The sequence below is a fragment of the Hyla sarda genome, chromosome 4 (genome assembly GCF_029499605.1).
Source record: "Hyla sarda isolate aHylSar1 chromosome 4, aHylSar1.hap1, whole genome shotgun sequence".
NCBI classification, from domain to species: Eukaryota; Metazoa; Chordata; class Amphibia; order Anura; family Hylidae; genus Hyla; species Hyla sarda.
Window position 1 is genome coordinate 215,132,274 of NC_079192.1, and position 16,954 is coordinate 215,149,227.

At 39.8% G+C, this 16,954-nt stretch overlaps 2 protein-coding genes across 4 annotated transcripts in view; one reads left to right on the plus strand and one right to left on the minus strand.

Annotated features, from left to right (window-relative positions):
• FGL2 (fibrinogen like 2) overlaps nucleotides 1–11,070 on the plus strand; it is a 70,940-nt gene extending 59,870 nt beyond the window's left edge. Inside the window, exon 5 of the mRNA XM_056573481.1 lies at nucleotides 6,018–11,070. Coding sequence (XP_056429456.1) covers nucleotides 6,018–6,724 — 707 coding nt within the window. The 3' untranslated portion in view covers nucleotides 6,725–11,070. The remainder of the gene's footprint in view (nucleotides 1–6,017) is intronic.
• Nucleotides 1–16,954, minus strand: part of CCDC146 (coiled-coil domain containing 146) — a 119,684-nt gene that overhangs the window by 87,820 nt on the left and 14,910 nt on the right. The window lies entirely within an intron of this gene.

Consider the following 16,954-nt stretch of genomic DNA (forward strand, 5'->3'; position numbering starts at 1 on the left):
ACATTTTTTTTTATGAGAAAAGGTGGGTGATTCAAACTTTTATTATGGAAGGGATAATTCACAATTATTAATTATTTTTTATTTATTTTCTTTTTTTAAAACTTTTTTTACACCATTTTTCTGTCCCCATAGGGGACAATAACATACAATCTTTTGATTGCATACACTGTTCAATGCTATGCCATAGCATAGCATTAATCAGTTTTATCTGTGGTCAGTTGCTCCAGGCTGCTGAGGCTGTCTGGAGTATGGCAGAAGTGATAGAACAGAGAGGAGGCGGCGATCCCAAATGAGCTGCCGGGAATGCTTTTTTTTTATATTAGATGCAGCGATCAACTGTGAGGCTTCTAAGGGGTAAATGCCGGGCATCACCGCGATTGGTGATTTCCGGCATTAGATATACCGTAGGTCCTATGACGCGGAGTCAGCTCTTGAGTCCACGTCATAGCAGGGGAGCGGGCGCAGGGCATACAGGTATGCCCTGCATCCTTAACATGTTATATATATATATATATATATATATATATATATATATATATATAACTTTGCCTACTACATTGTACATGATCCAAGTTAAAGGGGAACTCCACGGTAAAACCTTTTAAATTTTTTTAAATCAACTGGTGCCAGAAAGTTTAACAGATTTGTAAATTACTTCTATTAAAAAATCTTAATCCTTCCAGTACTTATCAGCTGCTGTATGCTCCACAGGAAGTTGTGAAGTGCTTTTAAGTCTGACCACACTGCTCTCTGCTGACACCTCTGTCCATTTTAGGAACTGTCCAGAATGGGAGAGGTTTACTATGGGGATTTGCTCCTACTCTGGACAGTTCCTAAAATGCAGAGAGCACTGTGGTCAGACAGAGAGGAAATTTTAAAAGAAAATAACTTCCTGTGGAACATACAGCAGCTGATAAGTACTGGAATGATTAAGAATTTTTTATATAAATAATTTACAAATCTGTTTAACTTTCTGGCACCAGTTGATTTAAAAAAATATTTTCCACTGAAGTGCCCCTTTAAATGTACATACCAACAGAAGCTAAATTTAGACAAATGTTGAATTAACATCTAAAATGATTTACACATAAAGTACTATGAAAAGTAAAAATGATTATCCTTATACACACTAAAATAACAAAGCATTAACCTGTTAAGCACGTTTTAAAGTCCTTACGGACTGAGTGTGTATGGATACGCCTGTGGGAAATCATTCAGCAGGCATACCGGGACATCGCTGAGGGGGGGGGGGGGGAGACACCCCCCCCCCCCCCCCCCCATGTCGGCGATTGAAGAAAATCGCATGTCAATTCAGACATGCGATTTTCTCCTATTCCGGGCTGATCGGGTCTCTGGTGACCCGATCACCCGGAAAATAGGGATGATTGCAGCTGCCAGTGACAGCGCCGATCATCCTGAGGGCTAGGAGCGAGGTCGCAGTGCTGCGATCTCCTCCTATCCCCTGCCATTAGTCAGAACTCAGTTCTGACCAATGGCAGCGCACGACAGGGGGTTGCCATGGAAACCCCCCATTCTGCCCACCCCTGGATGTCGGGCAGAAGGAGGGAGAAGATGGAGGCCTGTAACTGTGCAGAAGATGCCATGGGGACCGCAGATCATCGCTGGAGACTGCGAAGATCAGCGGCGCAGGTATGGAAGCGACGATGGGGGGGAAGGAAGGGGGCAGTAAGCGATATTTCCTGCTGCCCTTCCTAGTGGAAGCCAAACTGCAACTTCCAGCATGCCCAGACAGCCAAAGGCTGTCTGAGCATGCTGGGAGTTGTAGTTTTGCAACATCTGGAGGGTCACAGTTTGGAGACCACTAATACAGTGGTGCCCAAATGGTGGCCCTCCAGATGTTGCCAAACTACAACTCTCAGCATGCCTAAGTTCTGTAACATCTGTCCCTTCAGATTTTGCAATTTTCATGAACATTTTGCAAATTGCTGCTATACTTTGAAGCCCTAATTTTTTTCTAAAAGAAAAAATGTGTCTATTTTATGATGCAAACATAAAGTGGACATATTGTATTTGTGAATCAATATTAAATTTATTTGGAATATCAATTTTCCTTACATGCAGAGAGCTTCAAAGTTAGAAAAATGCTAAATTTCAAAATTTTCATGACATTTTGGGATTTTTCACCAAGAAAGGATGCAAGTAACGACAAAAATGTATCACCAAAATAAAGTAGAATATGTCATGAAAAAAACAAACTCAGAATCAGAATAATCGGTAAAAGCATCTTAGAGTTATTAATGTGACGGTGGCGGTGTAAAGTGACGGTGGTCAGAATTGCGAAAAAGGGCTCAGTACATAAGGGTTAAATTCACAAGAAACTTGTGATGATCTAGTAAAGTTTTGAGCACAAGTGGTAATGTTAACATTATCTCCTGGCACAGGAGAGAAAAACTGTGGGAAACAATTTTACAAAAGCCAGTATTAAGGACTATTTTAGCTTAAGAAAACATTTTCTGTTCCAAGAGCTCTGTTCTCTGCAATGTTCTGCCTGTACAAGAGTTCACACAAGCTACTTTTTAAAAGTTACATTTTGTTTCCCTACAAAGAGGCTTTAGCTTTGAAAAAAATAAAAAAAATAAAAGGTGACTAATTACTGTATGTGATAAAAATGAAGGTGAAAACAACTCCGGTACATTAACATAAAATAGCAGAAACAGGTGCATGGACAAGTTGGCATCCACTACATTTAATGGAATGGAATATTTTCCACAAGAAAGGTTTGCCATCTTCATTAAGTAAGAGAAAATATTGCCTGCTAAGTTCATAACTACTTCTTAGGACCTTATGGTTAAAGAGATATACATGATATATGGAATAAAGTGGGGTTGGGTGTTGGGAGCAGTGGTTACATAAGGGCAACGACATGCGGTGAACAAACATACGCATCTCCAACAGTTTTCTAGTCTACCATCCAGATATAGGTAGTACCTTCATCACAAACCCTTTTCTGCCTGGACCATTACATAGCACTTAACAGAAGGAGATTTGGTGTAAATTATGTGTCTGCCCATTGTCAGCCAGCCAGTGGCACCTTCATTTCAACTGGTGACATGAATGAGAACCCTAAACCACTATGGACTGGAATCGCAATATGGTCTTTAACAATGAATCCAGATTCTGTTTGTGACCCAACAACATTTGGGTTAGAGTAAGGAGGCCTCATGGTTAGCACTTCAACGTTGTTCTTGAGGTGAAGCAGCACACAGCCCCAACTGGTAGTGTGACGATCAGGGGAGTCATTGCATACAACATTCGGTCACACCTAGTAGAACTACGAGGGACACTAAGAGCTCAGGAATATGTGCAAAACAACGTGCAGCCACATGTGTTGCCTCTAATGGCAGTGCTTCCGACTGGCATTTTCCAGAAGGATAATACTATTGCACACACAGCAAGCGTTTCAAAAATTGCAACACTTCCTTGGCCTGCCCGGTCAACGGATTTATCACAAATAATTTATGGGACAAACTGACACAGCAGCTTTGGTGTGCAGGATCTACAGGCAAAGCTGCAACATCTGTTGGCAAATGTTCAGAACCTGTATGGCTCCATGCCCAACATCTTGCATTCAAGCTAGAGTCGACCAAACAGGGTAGTAGAGCCTCCTTTCAATGATCCTTTTTTCTCAATAGACATATCATATGCTCTGAGGCTATGTTTACACCATGTATTTTGGTCGTATTTGCAGATGTAAAAAGTATGACCGTGAACGCTCAGCTATTCTGGCAGAAGAGCAGATCGCTTATGTGACCAAAGGCTCTCACAACACTAAGACAAGAGAGTAAATAATAAATATTCATATGATGGACAGGTATTATGCTACATAAAGAGCTAAAGGCAGGAAAGCTGGGCAAGCAGTCTCCTACATCCATTGTGCAGTAAACCTGATCTACTTTCCACCAATGGGGGCCATATCTTCAAAACTACTGGACCAATGTCTGTAAGTTATACCTCATTCTACTCCTGTTCACCCACACTGTAATGCAGTGTACTGGGTTTAGTGCGAGTTTCCCTTTAAATATGGTGTAACTCATGAAGCATCAACTAATAAAGATATAAAATGATATTTCATATTAGTGGAAACATTACCCTACCCAGGACTGTTGGAAGAGAAAATGGTTATTTTGCAGTTAGGAGCACAATTACCTTTTTTCTGGCTGTTTACATAAAGCAATTGAAAAATGATACATAATAACATCTCCGCCTAATAGAAATTGGGTTGGCAAGGTCAACTCACAAGTGCGTGATCACATACAATGAATACATTCCACATTTCCCATGTTTTGTGAACATTTCCTAAATGAGATTAGGATGAAATATTGGTGTTTATGATATGTATGTGACATACAGTTCAGTTCAGCTCTGTCACTTCCTCTAACCACTTGAAAAAAAAAAAGTTGAGGACAGTCCTAAATCTACTTTATCTCTCAGAACATCTGGCAAGTTTAATGTCTGTTGAATTAATTAATAAATAAAAGAGGAAACCAGCATGCTGTTTTATTGTCCACCCTTTCCTTTGTGGCATGCCAAATTGTGTGCTTAGTGCTCTTCTTTTCTAGCTTTTTATTTTATTTTGCCTACCAGAGACAATTTCAATTTCAAGATAAATATTACAAACAAAATAACAGACGATGTCTGAGTGGTAAGCCTCCAACAAAAACAAATGCAGACATCAATTTATTTTGGCAAAATCGTAATAATGGAAAGGTCTCCTGTCGTTAATAGTTCCTCTAAGTGACGTCCCTCTGTGGCCATTAACGTCAAAAGAGGTCAACAGAGCCACAAGAAAAGTTTTCTAGAGATAAGCAGGGTGCATTTATATAGGATAGCAATTTTTTGTATTCCTTGGTAGCCTAAGCTGATTCAAAAAAATTATAGCTAGAATTGACAGCACTTTATCTTGTATTCCTCTAAATCCTTCATCCTACTGTATGAAAGTTACAGATCTTTTAAAGAGAAGCTGTCAGCTCTTCCATCAGATTGACTTGTTAATGGCATGTCTATTTTATTCGTAAATACAGTTCCGGTATCCATTGCTCTGTTATTCCTCCTGGAAATGTGGCATGTCTGTCCACACTCTTACTGTCAGCACCTACTGGACAGTGTCAGCATATGGAGGGACACACCCTATTGTCAAGGGGAATGGTGATAGCCAGTTGTCAATTTTGTTCATTCATTTTTAGAAGGACTAATAAAAGAGTAATGGCACAATGGGAAGATATTCCAGATTTGTTTACACAGATGTGTCAGGACAGCTGGTCTTTGAACATGATCACAATTTATTTAATGCATATTTTCACAGGTTTGTGAAGAGTACAATAGCAACCCCTTGTAGGTAGAAGCCGCCCTCCTTGTTCATAGTAGATGCCCCCCTGTTAATGGTAGCAGCTCCAAACTCCCCCCTCCCTGTAGGTAGTAGCTGTCAACCCTGTAGCTTAGGAATAGGTAGTATCAGCCCCCTGTAGATAGTCGTAGTCCCCATGTAGATAGTATCAGCCACTAATAGATGGTATCAACCCACTGTAGATACCGTAGTAGTAGTAAACACCCCCCATTGTAGGTAGTAACAGCCCTCTGTAAATAATAGCAGCCCCCCCCCCCTGTAGGAAGTAACAGCTTTCCTGTAAGTATTAACACCCCACTCCCCCATAGTATCAGCCCCCTGTGGATGGTAATAGCCAAACCACCCCCATTGCATTATGGCCCTGTTCTGTTGCTACGCTGCTCCCCTGTCAGTAACATGTCTTCCTAAGAACAAACATGTGACATACATGCCACTAACTCCTCCACTGCGCCTGGGCTCCTTTCGCTGTTCATTGTTACAGACATGGAGGCAGTAAGGCAACAGAACGGGGCCATAGTGCAATAAATAAGTGCAAGGAAAGACCTTTATTGTATGCCTTTTTCTAATGTTCCTCTATTGTATATGTGAAGAGGTAATTATTTGTAATGCATTTGACAAAACTGCTATATATATATGTCTGTTTCATTTCTAGGCATACAGTTTATCTTCAAAGACTGTTCTGAATACTACAAGATGGGCAAAAGACTAAATGGTATTTACCAAGTTATGCCAGATCCAAAGAATAAGACATTTGAAGTCTTCTGTGATATGGAATCTATGGGTGGAGGCTGGACAGTAGTGCAAAGGCGTGAAGATGGCACCATAAATTTCAATAGGACATGGAATGAATACAAAAATGGTTTTGGAAACCTCAGTGGTGAGTTTTGGTTGGGAAACGACAGGCTTCATCTCTTATCCAAAAGCAGTAACATGATGCTGAGAATTGAACTTGAGGATTTTAAGGGTGTTAAAGAATTTGCCAATTATGACCAGTTCTATGTGGCTAATGAATATCTTAAGTATAAACTGTCTCTCGGCGACTATCATGGAACGGCTGGTGATGCACTACACTTCAGCAAACAGTACAACCATGACCAAAAATTCTTTACTACTCCAGACAAAGACAATGACAGGTATCCATCTGGAAATTGTGGCGCTTACTATGGGTCTGGGTGGTGGTTTGATGCATGCATGTCTGCAAATCTTAATGGTAAATACTATGAGAAAGAATACAAGGGTGTGCGTAATGGGATTTTTTGGGGTACATGGCCAGGTGTTTCTGAAGAGAACTTACACAGTTACAGGCAAACCTTCAAGGCTGTTAGGATGATGATCAGACCAAAAGACTTTTCACCGTAACTGAGAACCCATTCCCTGAGATGCTGTAAAATATGTTTAAACATCATCATAGTTCTATGAATTGTCATCTACTAATAAAGACCATAGAGAGTAATAAAGTATTTATGCATTAAATGCTCTGCTACCAAGGACCACTGGAAAAAAACTGCTATGCTATAACTAAATAAGATAAGTAAGGGTATGTTCACACTGCCGATTTTTTGTGTATTAGATGTATTTTGTGTATGTTTTGCTGTAGAAAATCCACAATATATTTGCACCTTGTGAACATAGTCTTATACAAAGTTTCCTTACATTACTTTACTTTATGCTACATTGCTTCATATAATACATGCTTTTGCAGCTTAGCTGTGTAATGGCATCTACTGAACATGAAAAGGTGTCGACAGGAAGCTGTGCCCTCACAATCAATGGCAGGTGATGGCTTTAAAGGGGTACTCCACTGCTCAGCGTTTGGAACAAAACTTGTATTGAGGGGGGCGGAGCGTGACATCATGAAGGGGTGGGGCTATGACATCACGAGCTCCCGGTGCCAGCTCTAAGCATTCGGAACATTTTGTTCCAAATGCTGAGCAGCGGAGTACCCCTTTAACTAATAGTAACATAAACAACATTTCACTGCAACTGCCATAAATTGCTAACGTAGTAACCAGACCAGGAGTTACACATGATGACTGATTCAAGGCATTTTAAAGAACTTACCATTTTGAAAACTTTGCACAGTGATATTTCAGAAGTTTTGCTAAGTTTTTATAAATGTTTTTGCTTTAGCCCCAGGACTGGCTCTGATCAAAACATACTGTATATATACATTTTTCTTATTATTTTTTTTTTTTTTTTTAATGGACAGGTACATTTTAAAGTGTTAAAAAGTGTTCTGGTATTAATGTTATTTTAACATAGATTACAGTTAATATTTTTTTCATATCACAGGATAAATAGGGGGAAATGAACACAATAAATTAACACAATGATAATTATTTACTGGTAAGATATGTATTTAAAAAATGATGCTATTGGAAGATACAAGTCATTGTGAAAATAAAAAGATTAAAGTGTATTTATTAGTGTAACTTTATGAGGTTTTTCTTTTTGCAGGACAAAATTTAGGGACCAGTTTTAAAGGAGTACTCTGCTACTCAGCGTTCGGAACATAATGTGATGTCAATGGCCCCGCCCCCTCATGATGTAATGCCCTGCCCCCCTCAATGGAAGTCTATAGGAGGGGGAGTGACGACTGGGGGCCGTGACATCAGCTCTAAGCATCTGGGGGCTGAGCAGCAGAGTACCCCTTTAAGGGAAAACAAATTAAAAAAGCCATCATACAAAAGGAATGAACATATGACACTTAGAATGTTATAAAAGCAAAAAAAACTAAGAATTGGGAATTGTCAGTGTCCTACCTAGATGCATTGTATTGAATTGACAATTCTGAATAATATGAAGCATGGAATCACCTGACGGTTGCCAAGATATCCTTCTTCACAAATAGGTTTAAAACATTTTTTTTTGTTGCTCATCATTTACTGTCTAAGGTGGGGATTTGTGTAAATCAAGTTATGTCTTGTGTACTTCCTCCACATTTATCAGAGAGGTGCATTTTCTCACATATAGATCTACATAGTGTAGATCTAATAAAGTTTTAAAGTGCGGGCCAGGCTGGTGTAACATTGTTTAAAAATGTGAGTGTTTCCACAAAAAAAGTCAGTAGATACATCATCAAGCCAGCTTACCAAAGCTAACCACACCACACCATATTCAGGTTGCTTTCTTGAAACAGTCTAAATAAAAATATGCAACATTTTTACACAAATCACCTATTGTGCAAAATTATACGACTTTTTAAACACCAATAAAGGGAAAAAACAATGATAAATTAACAAAGTCTTTAAAACTGGATCTGTCACCTATCACTCAAAAAAAATCACCCAAATGGCCCTGTTCAAAAGTTTACATACCCTTGAATGTCTGGTCTTGTTGAAGGCATGTAAGAAGACACGCAAAGGTTCAAAGGGTTATTGAAGGTAAATTTTCCACACCTGTGGTTTCTTAATTGTCAATTAGTATCTGTGTATAAATAGTCAATCAGTTTGTTAGCTGTTACATGATGTACAGAGCAGGGTAGATAATGTCCAATGAATGAGCAGAAAAAATTTAAAAGGTAATAAAACTTTAGAAAGATGGTAAAGGATATAAAAAAATATTAAAAGTCTTGAAATGCCAGTCAGTACTGTTTTATTACCTATTAAGATGTGGAAAAATGTTGGGATCTCCTAATACAGAGCCAAGGTCAGGTAGAACCAAGAAAGATTTCAGCCACAACTGCCAGAAGAATTGTTTGATAATATGAGCTTCATGGCCAAGTTGCCAGAAAGAAACCTTCACTGGAGTGACAAGACTATAATAGAGCTCTATGAGCACAACCATAAACACTATGTACAGAGAGGGGTCAACAAGGCCTATTTCAAGAATACCCATCCCCACTATGAGGCAAGGTGATTGCTCACTGATGTTTTTTTTGGAGGGGCGCTTTAAAGGCACTGTGACCTTGTGAAAATAAATGGCAAGATGAATGCAGCATATTATCAGAAAATACTGGCAGACAATTTGCTTTCTTCTGGGACGCTCTTGGACTTTCCAGCATGATAATAATCACAATAAGTATGTCACATCAGGTTGGGATAAGTGCAGCCCTGAGCTCACCCACAGCCTCATTCCCTGCCTTCTTGAGTATCCACCGTAAGCAATGGATCCTGAACTGGTCCCTGTGCAGGAGATTAACAAGGCCCAAAACAATAAACAAAATACTGGATATACATTATGGAAGCAGGTCAGGATAAAAAGGCTTAACAGGCAAAGCACAAGTTACAAAACAAAGGGAACAAACCAACAAATGCATATTTAGACAGGCCAAATCAAAACCAACAGAACGCGTAGTACAAAAACAGATGATGGAAGAATAGTTAGGTCACAAAGCCAGGAGTTAAAAGCACACAGGAAGGATCAAGTAAGGAGAAATGGAGATGCTAGTGCAGAAAGATTGAACACAGGCAACTTGAGAAACAAACTGAAGGGCGTGGCCACTGAGACCTATGTCAAAGTCCCCTGATAGGCCCGGGCGTCATCATAGCAATGCATGAGGATTCAGCCACACACAGGAAAACCAACCCTTAAAGGAGATCTGCTGCCCTAGATAAATGTCTGATCACGGGGTCTGAATGCTGGGACACCCCCCCCCCCCCCGTAATCTCCTGTACGGGGGCCCCGGCTCTGCCGCAACTCTCCCGTGCAGGTGGCGTGTCTGCCACAGCATGACGCCGTGGCCCTCCATGTTTTAGGAGTGGCCAACACAGTCTCCTGACCATAACATCATCAAGCCACTCTGGGGAGATCTCAAACATGTGGTTCATGCAAGACAATCAAAGACTTTGCATGACCTGAAGAAATTTTGTCATGACTAATGGCCAGTAATACCACCTGCAAGAATTCAGAGCCTCATAGGCAACTATTACAAAACGATGCACACTGTTATTGATGATAGAGGGAGCAATACACAGTATTAAATGGAACATGTCACCAAGATTTAGTGTATATAACCATTAGCAACACATAATGCACCTTAAAGAGAAACTCGCAACATGGTCACCCGAGCTAACTTGAGTACTCAGGTAGATAGTGTGGGTGACCCTGTCTCTAAAGCTCCTTATTGGGTGAAAATATTTATTTACCCTAATGTACAGTGAAGGCAGGCTGCTGCTGTATGTGCAATGCTTGCTCCCTCCCACTCCCTCAATCACCCAGGACACAGTAACTACTTGCCAGAGGTGCCCAACCCAATCACTACTCGCGGCCAATATATATATATAAGTAGGAAATGTTATATTAAAGAGCCTTACGTGTGGTTTTTGGTTATATACACTATATCTTGATAACAGGTCCTCAGTAACTAAGGCGATGCAGACTTTTAACAGGACTCGTTTCACTGTTTTATTTGTTGCCATGTCTTGTTTTATGATTGTGCCATTCTGTTATAACCTACAGTTGAATATGAATTATATAAGAAATAAAAGATATGTGTTTTGCCTGCTCGCTTTAAAAATGGTAGATCTATTACCAGTTCTCCACGGGTATGCAAATTTTTGAGCACAGCTGTAAAAGTGAGTTTGCAATGAAGAACTGAAGTGTTATGCGGGATCAAAGGTAATATATTCTATGTATAAGGACTTGTTTGTTTTTAGATATTTAAATTTTAAAGCTATAATATTTAAGATAATATATTTTACTTTACTGTATGTATTTTGTAAATAATGCCAAAGAATATTTTAGCAGCATCCAATAAATGTGAAGCAAAACATTATTTTGTCTTTCTTTCAAGATTAATACTGAAACTGCACACATTTTAGTTTTTCTTCCTATAATAAGAAGTTGTGAAACAGCTTCTACTGGAATTCTTGACACGCACTTTACCTAACACTTTACCATTTTAGGGCTGAAAGTTGAACTTGTAAAATATCAAAATAAACATGTGACCCAAAGTTGTAAGGCTCATAAAATAAAGCTACAATTTAGTTTAAATGATACTTTATATTACAGTATACACATTCTACATCTAAAAACAATCTAGGCTATGGTCACATTAGCATTGTGGAGCTTCTTTACAACAGTTGATAACGGGGCTGGCACTGAGGTTGTGACAGCAGGCATCACCTAAACTAGGCAGGTTCCATTCACGTTGAATGGGTTCCGTTAGATGCCAGTCAATTTACATTATTTTACCTGACATGCATAGTTTTTCACTGCTAAAGCCCTGTCAAAATAACGGAATCAGCAAACAAAGCTCCAAATGCTGATGTGAACCCAGTCTTAAAGGGGTGTTCCAGGATTAGAAAACCATTCCAGCTTACTTTCAAAAAAGGAGGATAGGCCATCAGTCATGTTTTCCCAGTAAACCCTTTTTATACTCAGGAGGAAATGTAACATATGCTGAGGGAAATCAGGCTTAGTAAGACAGGCCAGAAGCAAAACCAATTGTGTGTGCCCACATAAATAATATGATAATTGGCAATGCATCTTGTTTGGCATTTACATTTATAATATACATGCTACTACAGGGTGGGCCATTTATATGGATACACCTTAATAAAATGGGAATGGTTGGTGATATTAACTTCCTGTTTGTGGCACATTAGTATATGGGAGGGGGGAAACTTTCCAAGATGGGTGGGGACCATGGCGGCCATTTTTAAGTCAGACATTTTGAATCAAACTTCTTTTTTTCAATAGGAAGAGGGACATGTGACACATCAAACTTATTGTGAATTTCACAAGAAAAACAATGATGTGCTTGGTTTTAACGTAACTTTATTCTTTCATGAGTTATTTACAAGTTTCTGACCACTTATAAAATGTGTTCAATGTGCTGCCCATTGTGTTGGATTGTCAATGCAACCCTCTTCTCCCACTCTTCACACACTGATAGCAACACCACAGGAGAAATGCTAGCACAGGCTTCCAGTATCCATAGTTTCAGGTGCTGCACATCTCGTATCTTCACAGCATAGACAATTGCCTTCAGATGACCCCAAAGATAAAAGTCTAAGGGGTCAGATCGGGAGACCTTGGGGGCCATTCAACTGGCCCACGACGACCAATCCACTTTCCAGGAAACTGTTCATCTAGGAATGCTCGGACCTGACACCCATAATGTGGTGGTGCACCATCTTGCTGGAAAAACTCAGGGAACGTGCCAGCATCAGTGCATAAAGAGAGAAACACATCATCATGTAGCAATTTCGCGTATCCAGTGGCCTTGAGGTTTCCATTGATGAAGAATGGCCCCACTATCTTTGTACCTCATTTACCACACCATACCATCAATTTTTGTGTTCCAACTGTCTTGGAGGGATCTTTCCAATGTGGGTTAGTGTCAGACCAATAGCAGTGGTTTTGTTTGTTAACTTCACCATTCACATAAAAGTTTGTCTTATCACTGAATAAAATCTTCTGCGTAAACTGAGGGTCCCGTTCCAATTTTTGTTTTGCCCATTCTGCAGCACCTGAAACTACGGATACTGGAAGCCTGTGCTAGCATTTCTCCTGCGGTGTTGCTATCAGTTTGTGAAGAGTGGGAAAAGAGGGTTGCATTGACAATCCAACACAATGGGCAGCACATTGAACACATTTTATAAGTGGTCAGAAACTTGTAAATAACTCATGAAAGAATAAAGTTACGTTAAAACCAAGCACATCATTGTTTTTCTTGTGAAATCCCCAATAAGTTTTATGTGTCACATGACCCTCTTCCTATTGAAAAAACAAAAGTTGGATTCAAAATGGCTGACTTCAAAATGGCCGCCATGGTTACCACCCATCTTGAAAAGTTTCCCCCCTCACATATACTAATGTGCCACAAACAGGAAGTTAATATCACCAACCATTCCCATTTTATTAAGGTGTATCCATATAAATGGCCCACCCTGTACATTTGAACATACAATTGAAAATAATGATGTATGTACAAACATTCTACTGATGGAAATTTCTAGCAGATACTCAATGATTTTTTAAATCAAATCCTTTTTCAGTAGTTTGAGAAATTGCTCCATCTAATGCTTCACTCAGACAGGCCTATTGTATTTGTAGTTAAAGCAGTTATCCAGTGAAATTATCTTTTTAAAGGGGTACTCCACTGAAAAAAAAATTTCTTAAATCAACTGGTGCCAAAAAGTTAAACAGATTTTTAAATTATTTCTATTAAAAAATCTTAACCCTTTCATTAGTTATCAGTTGCCGTATGATCCGCAGGAAGTGTTTTCTTTATGAATTTCATTTCTGCCTTACCACAGTGCTCTCTGCTGACACCTCTGTCCATTTTAGGAACTGTCCCGAGTAGGAGCAAATCAGCATAGAAAACCTCTCCTGCTCTGGACAGTTCCTAAAATGGACAGAGGTGTCAGCAGAGAGCACTGTGGTCAGGAATAATGGAAATTCTAAATGAATAGAACTTCCTGTGGGTCATAACAGCAGCTGATAAATACTGGAAGGATTAAGATTTTTTAATAGAAGTAATTTACAAATCTGTTTAACTTCCTGGCACCAACTGATTAAATTTTTTTTTTCCAGTGGAGTACCTCTTTAAGGGAATCTGTTTTCAGTGTCACCCGCACTAACTTGTTGGTACAAACTTGCAGTGTGAGTGTCACTGATGACAATGATACTGACCTACCCTCTATCTGTGGCCGCGTTTGCCCGTTATCTTCCTCATTTTGGTGCATGGGCGGTGCTCCAGGAGCACGCTGACATCACTGCTGCTGTTCCTTCACTTGGCCTGGTTTGCGAGCACGCCTGAAAAAGCAGCAGCCATGAAGTCAGCGTGAACCAAGTCTGCCGTGATTGCGTAAAATCGATGTATAATCATGACAAAAACGCCACTGTTTTGGCAAAATGCTGTAACCTGCCATGAGTACCCTAGCTGTTTGGGCTGCACAAAGCTCACAGTCCTACACAGAAACACTTAGTGGAACTACAAGGACCTGCCTCCTGATACCATTTTTGTTTAGATGGATCTTTTTGGTCTCGGTTTATTTTTATTTTTTTTCTGATAGATGAAGTGACAAAAAATCTGCAATTCTGGCGTTATTTTTTTATTTATTTTTTAAGTTCATGCCACTCACCTAATGGTTTCAGTAAATTTTAATAGTGGACTTTCATACATGCAGCATTAACAAATATGTTTATGTTAATAAATTAAAAACATGTTAATAATTAAAAACAAGAAAAGGGGAAAGCATTTACATTTTTATTAGGGAAGGAGTTTATTTTTGAATCACATTTTATACATACTAAGTCCCCATATGGGGGGCTAGTAAAAGCATGCATTCAACTGCTAATACTGTTTATTGCTATGCCATAGTATGGGTGCTCTTCTTATACATACTCTGCCTGAGGCAAAATGTATAAGAACATCCAAGAGGCCAGAATGGAGATAAGCAGAAGCCTTCCAGCCACCATTTTAACCCCCAAACCTACTGGCACATGCATTTTCAGCTTTTAAATGCCATGATCATTATTCATTACGGCATCTGAAGGGTTAAATGTTGAACATCAGTGTGGTTGCTGATGTCTGGCATTAGCAGTGAGTCCTGGCTGTTGATAGCAGCTGATACACATCGGCTATGAGGGGGGCTCAGGTCTGACCTTGCTTCAAAGTCCCTTAAAGAGGTACAGCATTTGAGTATCTCCAGCTCTCCCATAGAGCTTCATGAAGGGAAGTGTCAGCCCCTGCTACGTGCGGTGGTTGAGAGCAGTCCGAGCAGGAGATCGCGGGGGTCCCCCATGATCAGAAACGTATTCTCTATACTGTGCATAGAGGATAAGATGTCCTGCAACAAAGTACCCCTTTAAATCCTCATGAGCTTTCCCATTAAAATCAATTGTACTTGTATTCCAGAGAAATTTGAGGCAGAATCAAGATGGAATGTCGTGTGGATTTATTAAGAAGTGTTCTATGTTACTGTTCAGAGCCTGTGCAGAAGTGGAAGCAGCCAGGAACAGCCAAGAAAGCAGTTATGTGGGCAAATTACGTGACTGACCCATCTTATGTCTTATGGACACACACAGCAGGTCTCCAATGTTTACATGCCGATAAGTGAGCAGCTGGGGACCTTCAATGTCAGAGCTGGGATAATGTATAAAGAAAGTTATAGTTGAACGTGCTTACACATACCAGTTTATGGCCTTTTAGGAAGTTTTCCTATAAAGCGGCCAACCCTTTAACACAGCTGAAAGAAAAACAGCAGTTTAGTCAATAACAAACAGTATCATGAGAATGCTGTCATTTTTGCTGATCTTATTCGCCAAATGCAAGTATTTTCCACAAGGGACAGCTAAAAAATTAAGATTTTACTAGCAACACACTGCACTGCCTTTACTTTAAGATGCCATTCATGGAAAAGATTCCTAACTATGGAAATGGAATTGTGTGCTAAATGGGTCCATATGCCCTTCAATGCCAGCTTCAAACAGTGAAGGATTTGTTGCAGAAATTTTAGTTGCAGAGATTCCACATCAAACAAAATCTGTATGTAAGGGTACATTCACACGAGCGGATCCGGCTCATTGAAATGAACTAGATACGGGCTGGATCCAGCTGGGATATGGGAGCGCCCGGTTTTTGCTCCCCCCAGCCAGATCAGGTTCCTGTACAGTAAAATCATAGTGTGAACCCACCCTTATAGTATATAACATTATTTGTCGTCTATAGCAACCAATCAGAGCTCAGCTTTCATTTTACCACAGCAATATTAGAAATAAAATCTGAGATGTGATTGGCTGCTATGAGCACAGTCTACTAAATATTTAGAACAGATTCTTATTGTGGCGTCGGGGTGTGAGTTGCAGGGTAGATGTTATAACCCAAGGGCCAGTTGTTATTAACCCGTTCTTGTCATGGATCCACTCGTCTGAACGTACCCCAACTGTGATAAATACAATCTTTTACTTCTTGTGTAAAACAGTCCAAAAACATATAATAGCTATTCGCTAAATTATGCTTTGGCTGACAGCCACCTTGACTGAAGACTGGAACGCTCCTAACTTCTGAATGGGTTTTCCTGACCCACCAAATGTATGTATGGAATGAACATCAGGACACACTGGGGAATGGGGGTTCTGTAGACATAGTCTGTCAGATAATTCTAGCATATCCTATGGACATTCTTTAAATGTCTTTAATAGGATTTGTCATAATACCAGTGTGAACAGAGAGGAAAAGGTAGTAAACTTTTTGAAGGATCTTCCATGAACTGCCATTGCTAAACTATTCATGTTTTTGACTTGTAAGTTTTTCTCCAAGTTTTAACTTGTATCCTTGAAGTTATTTCACATACAGACAGGTTATTTCCTATTACAAAACAGACAAAAAGGAGCGCTCCATGGTGCAATAAATAACATATGTGGAAACGCTAGTAATGATAGAGCGCTTACCAATGTTAGTTGCGCAAGTGCCAGCACAACTTGGATAATAGCATGAAACAGATCCCTCTGCTGCCGCTCCACAATATAAGCAATATAAAACCAATGACCTCCAGACCAGTGGATGATAGGGCGCTGAGGAACCAGGCAACAGTTGAAGCAATCAGCTTTTATTCCCAACATGCAACGCGTTTCGCGCTAGTGCGCTTCATCAGGCATATGGACAAGGGGAACAGGAAGCAGTCTATATGCACACTA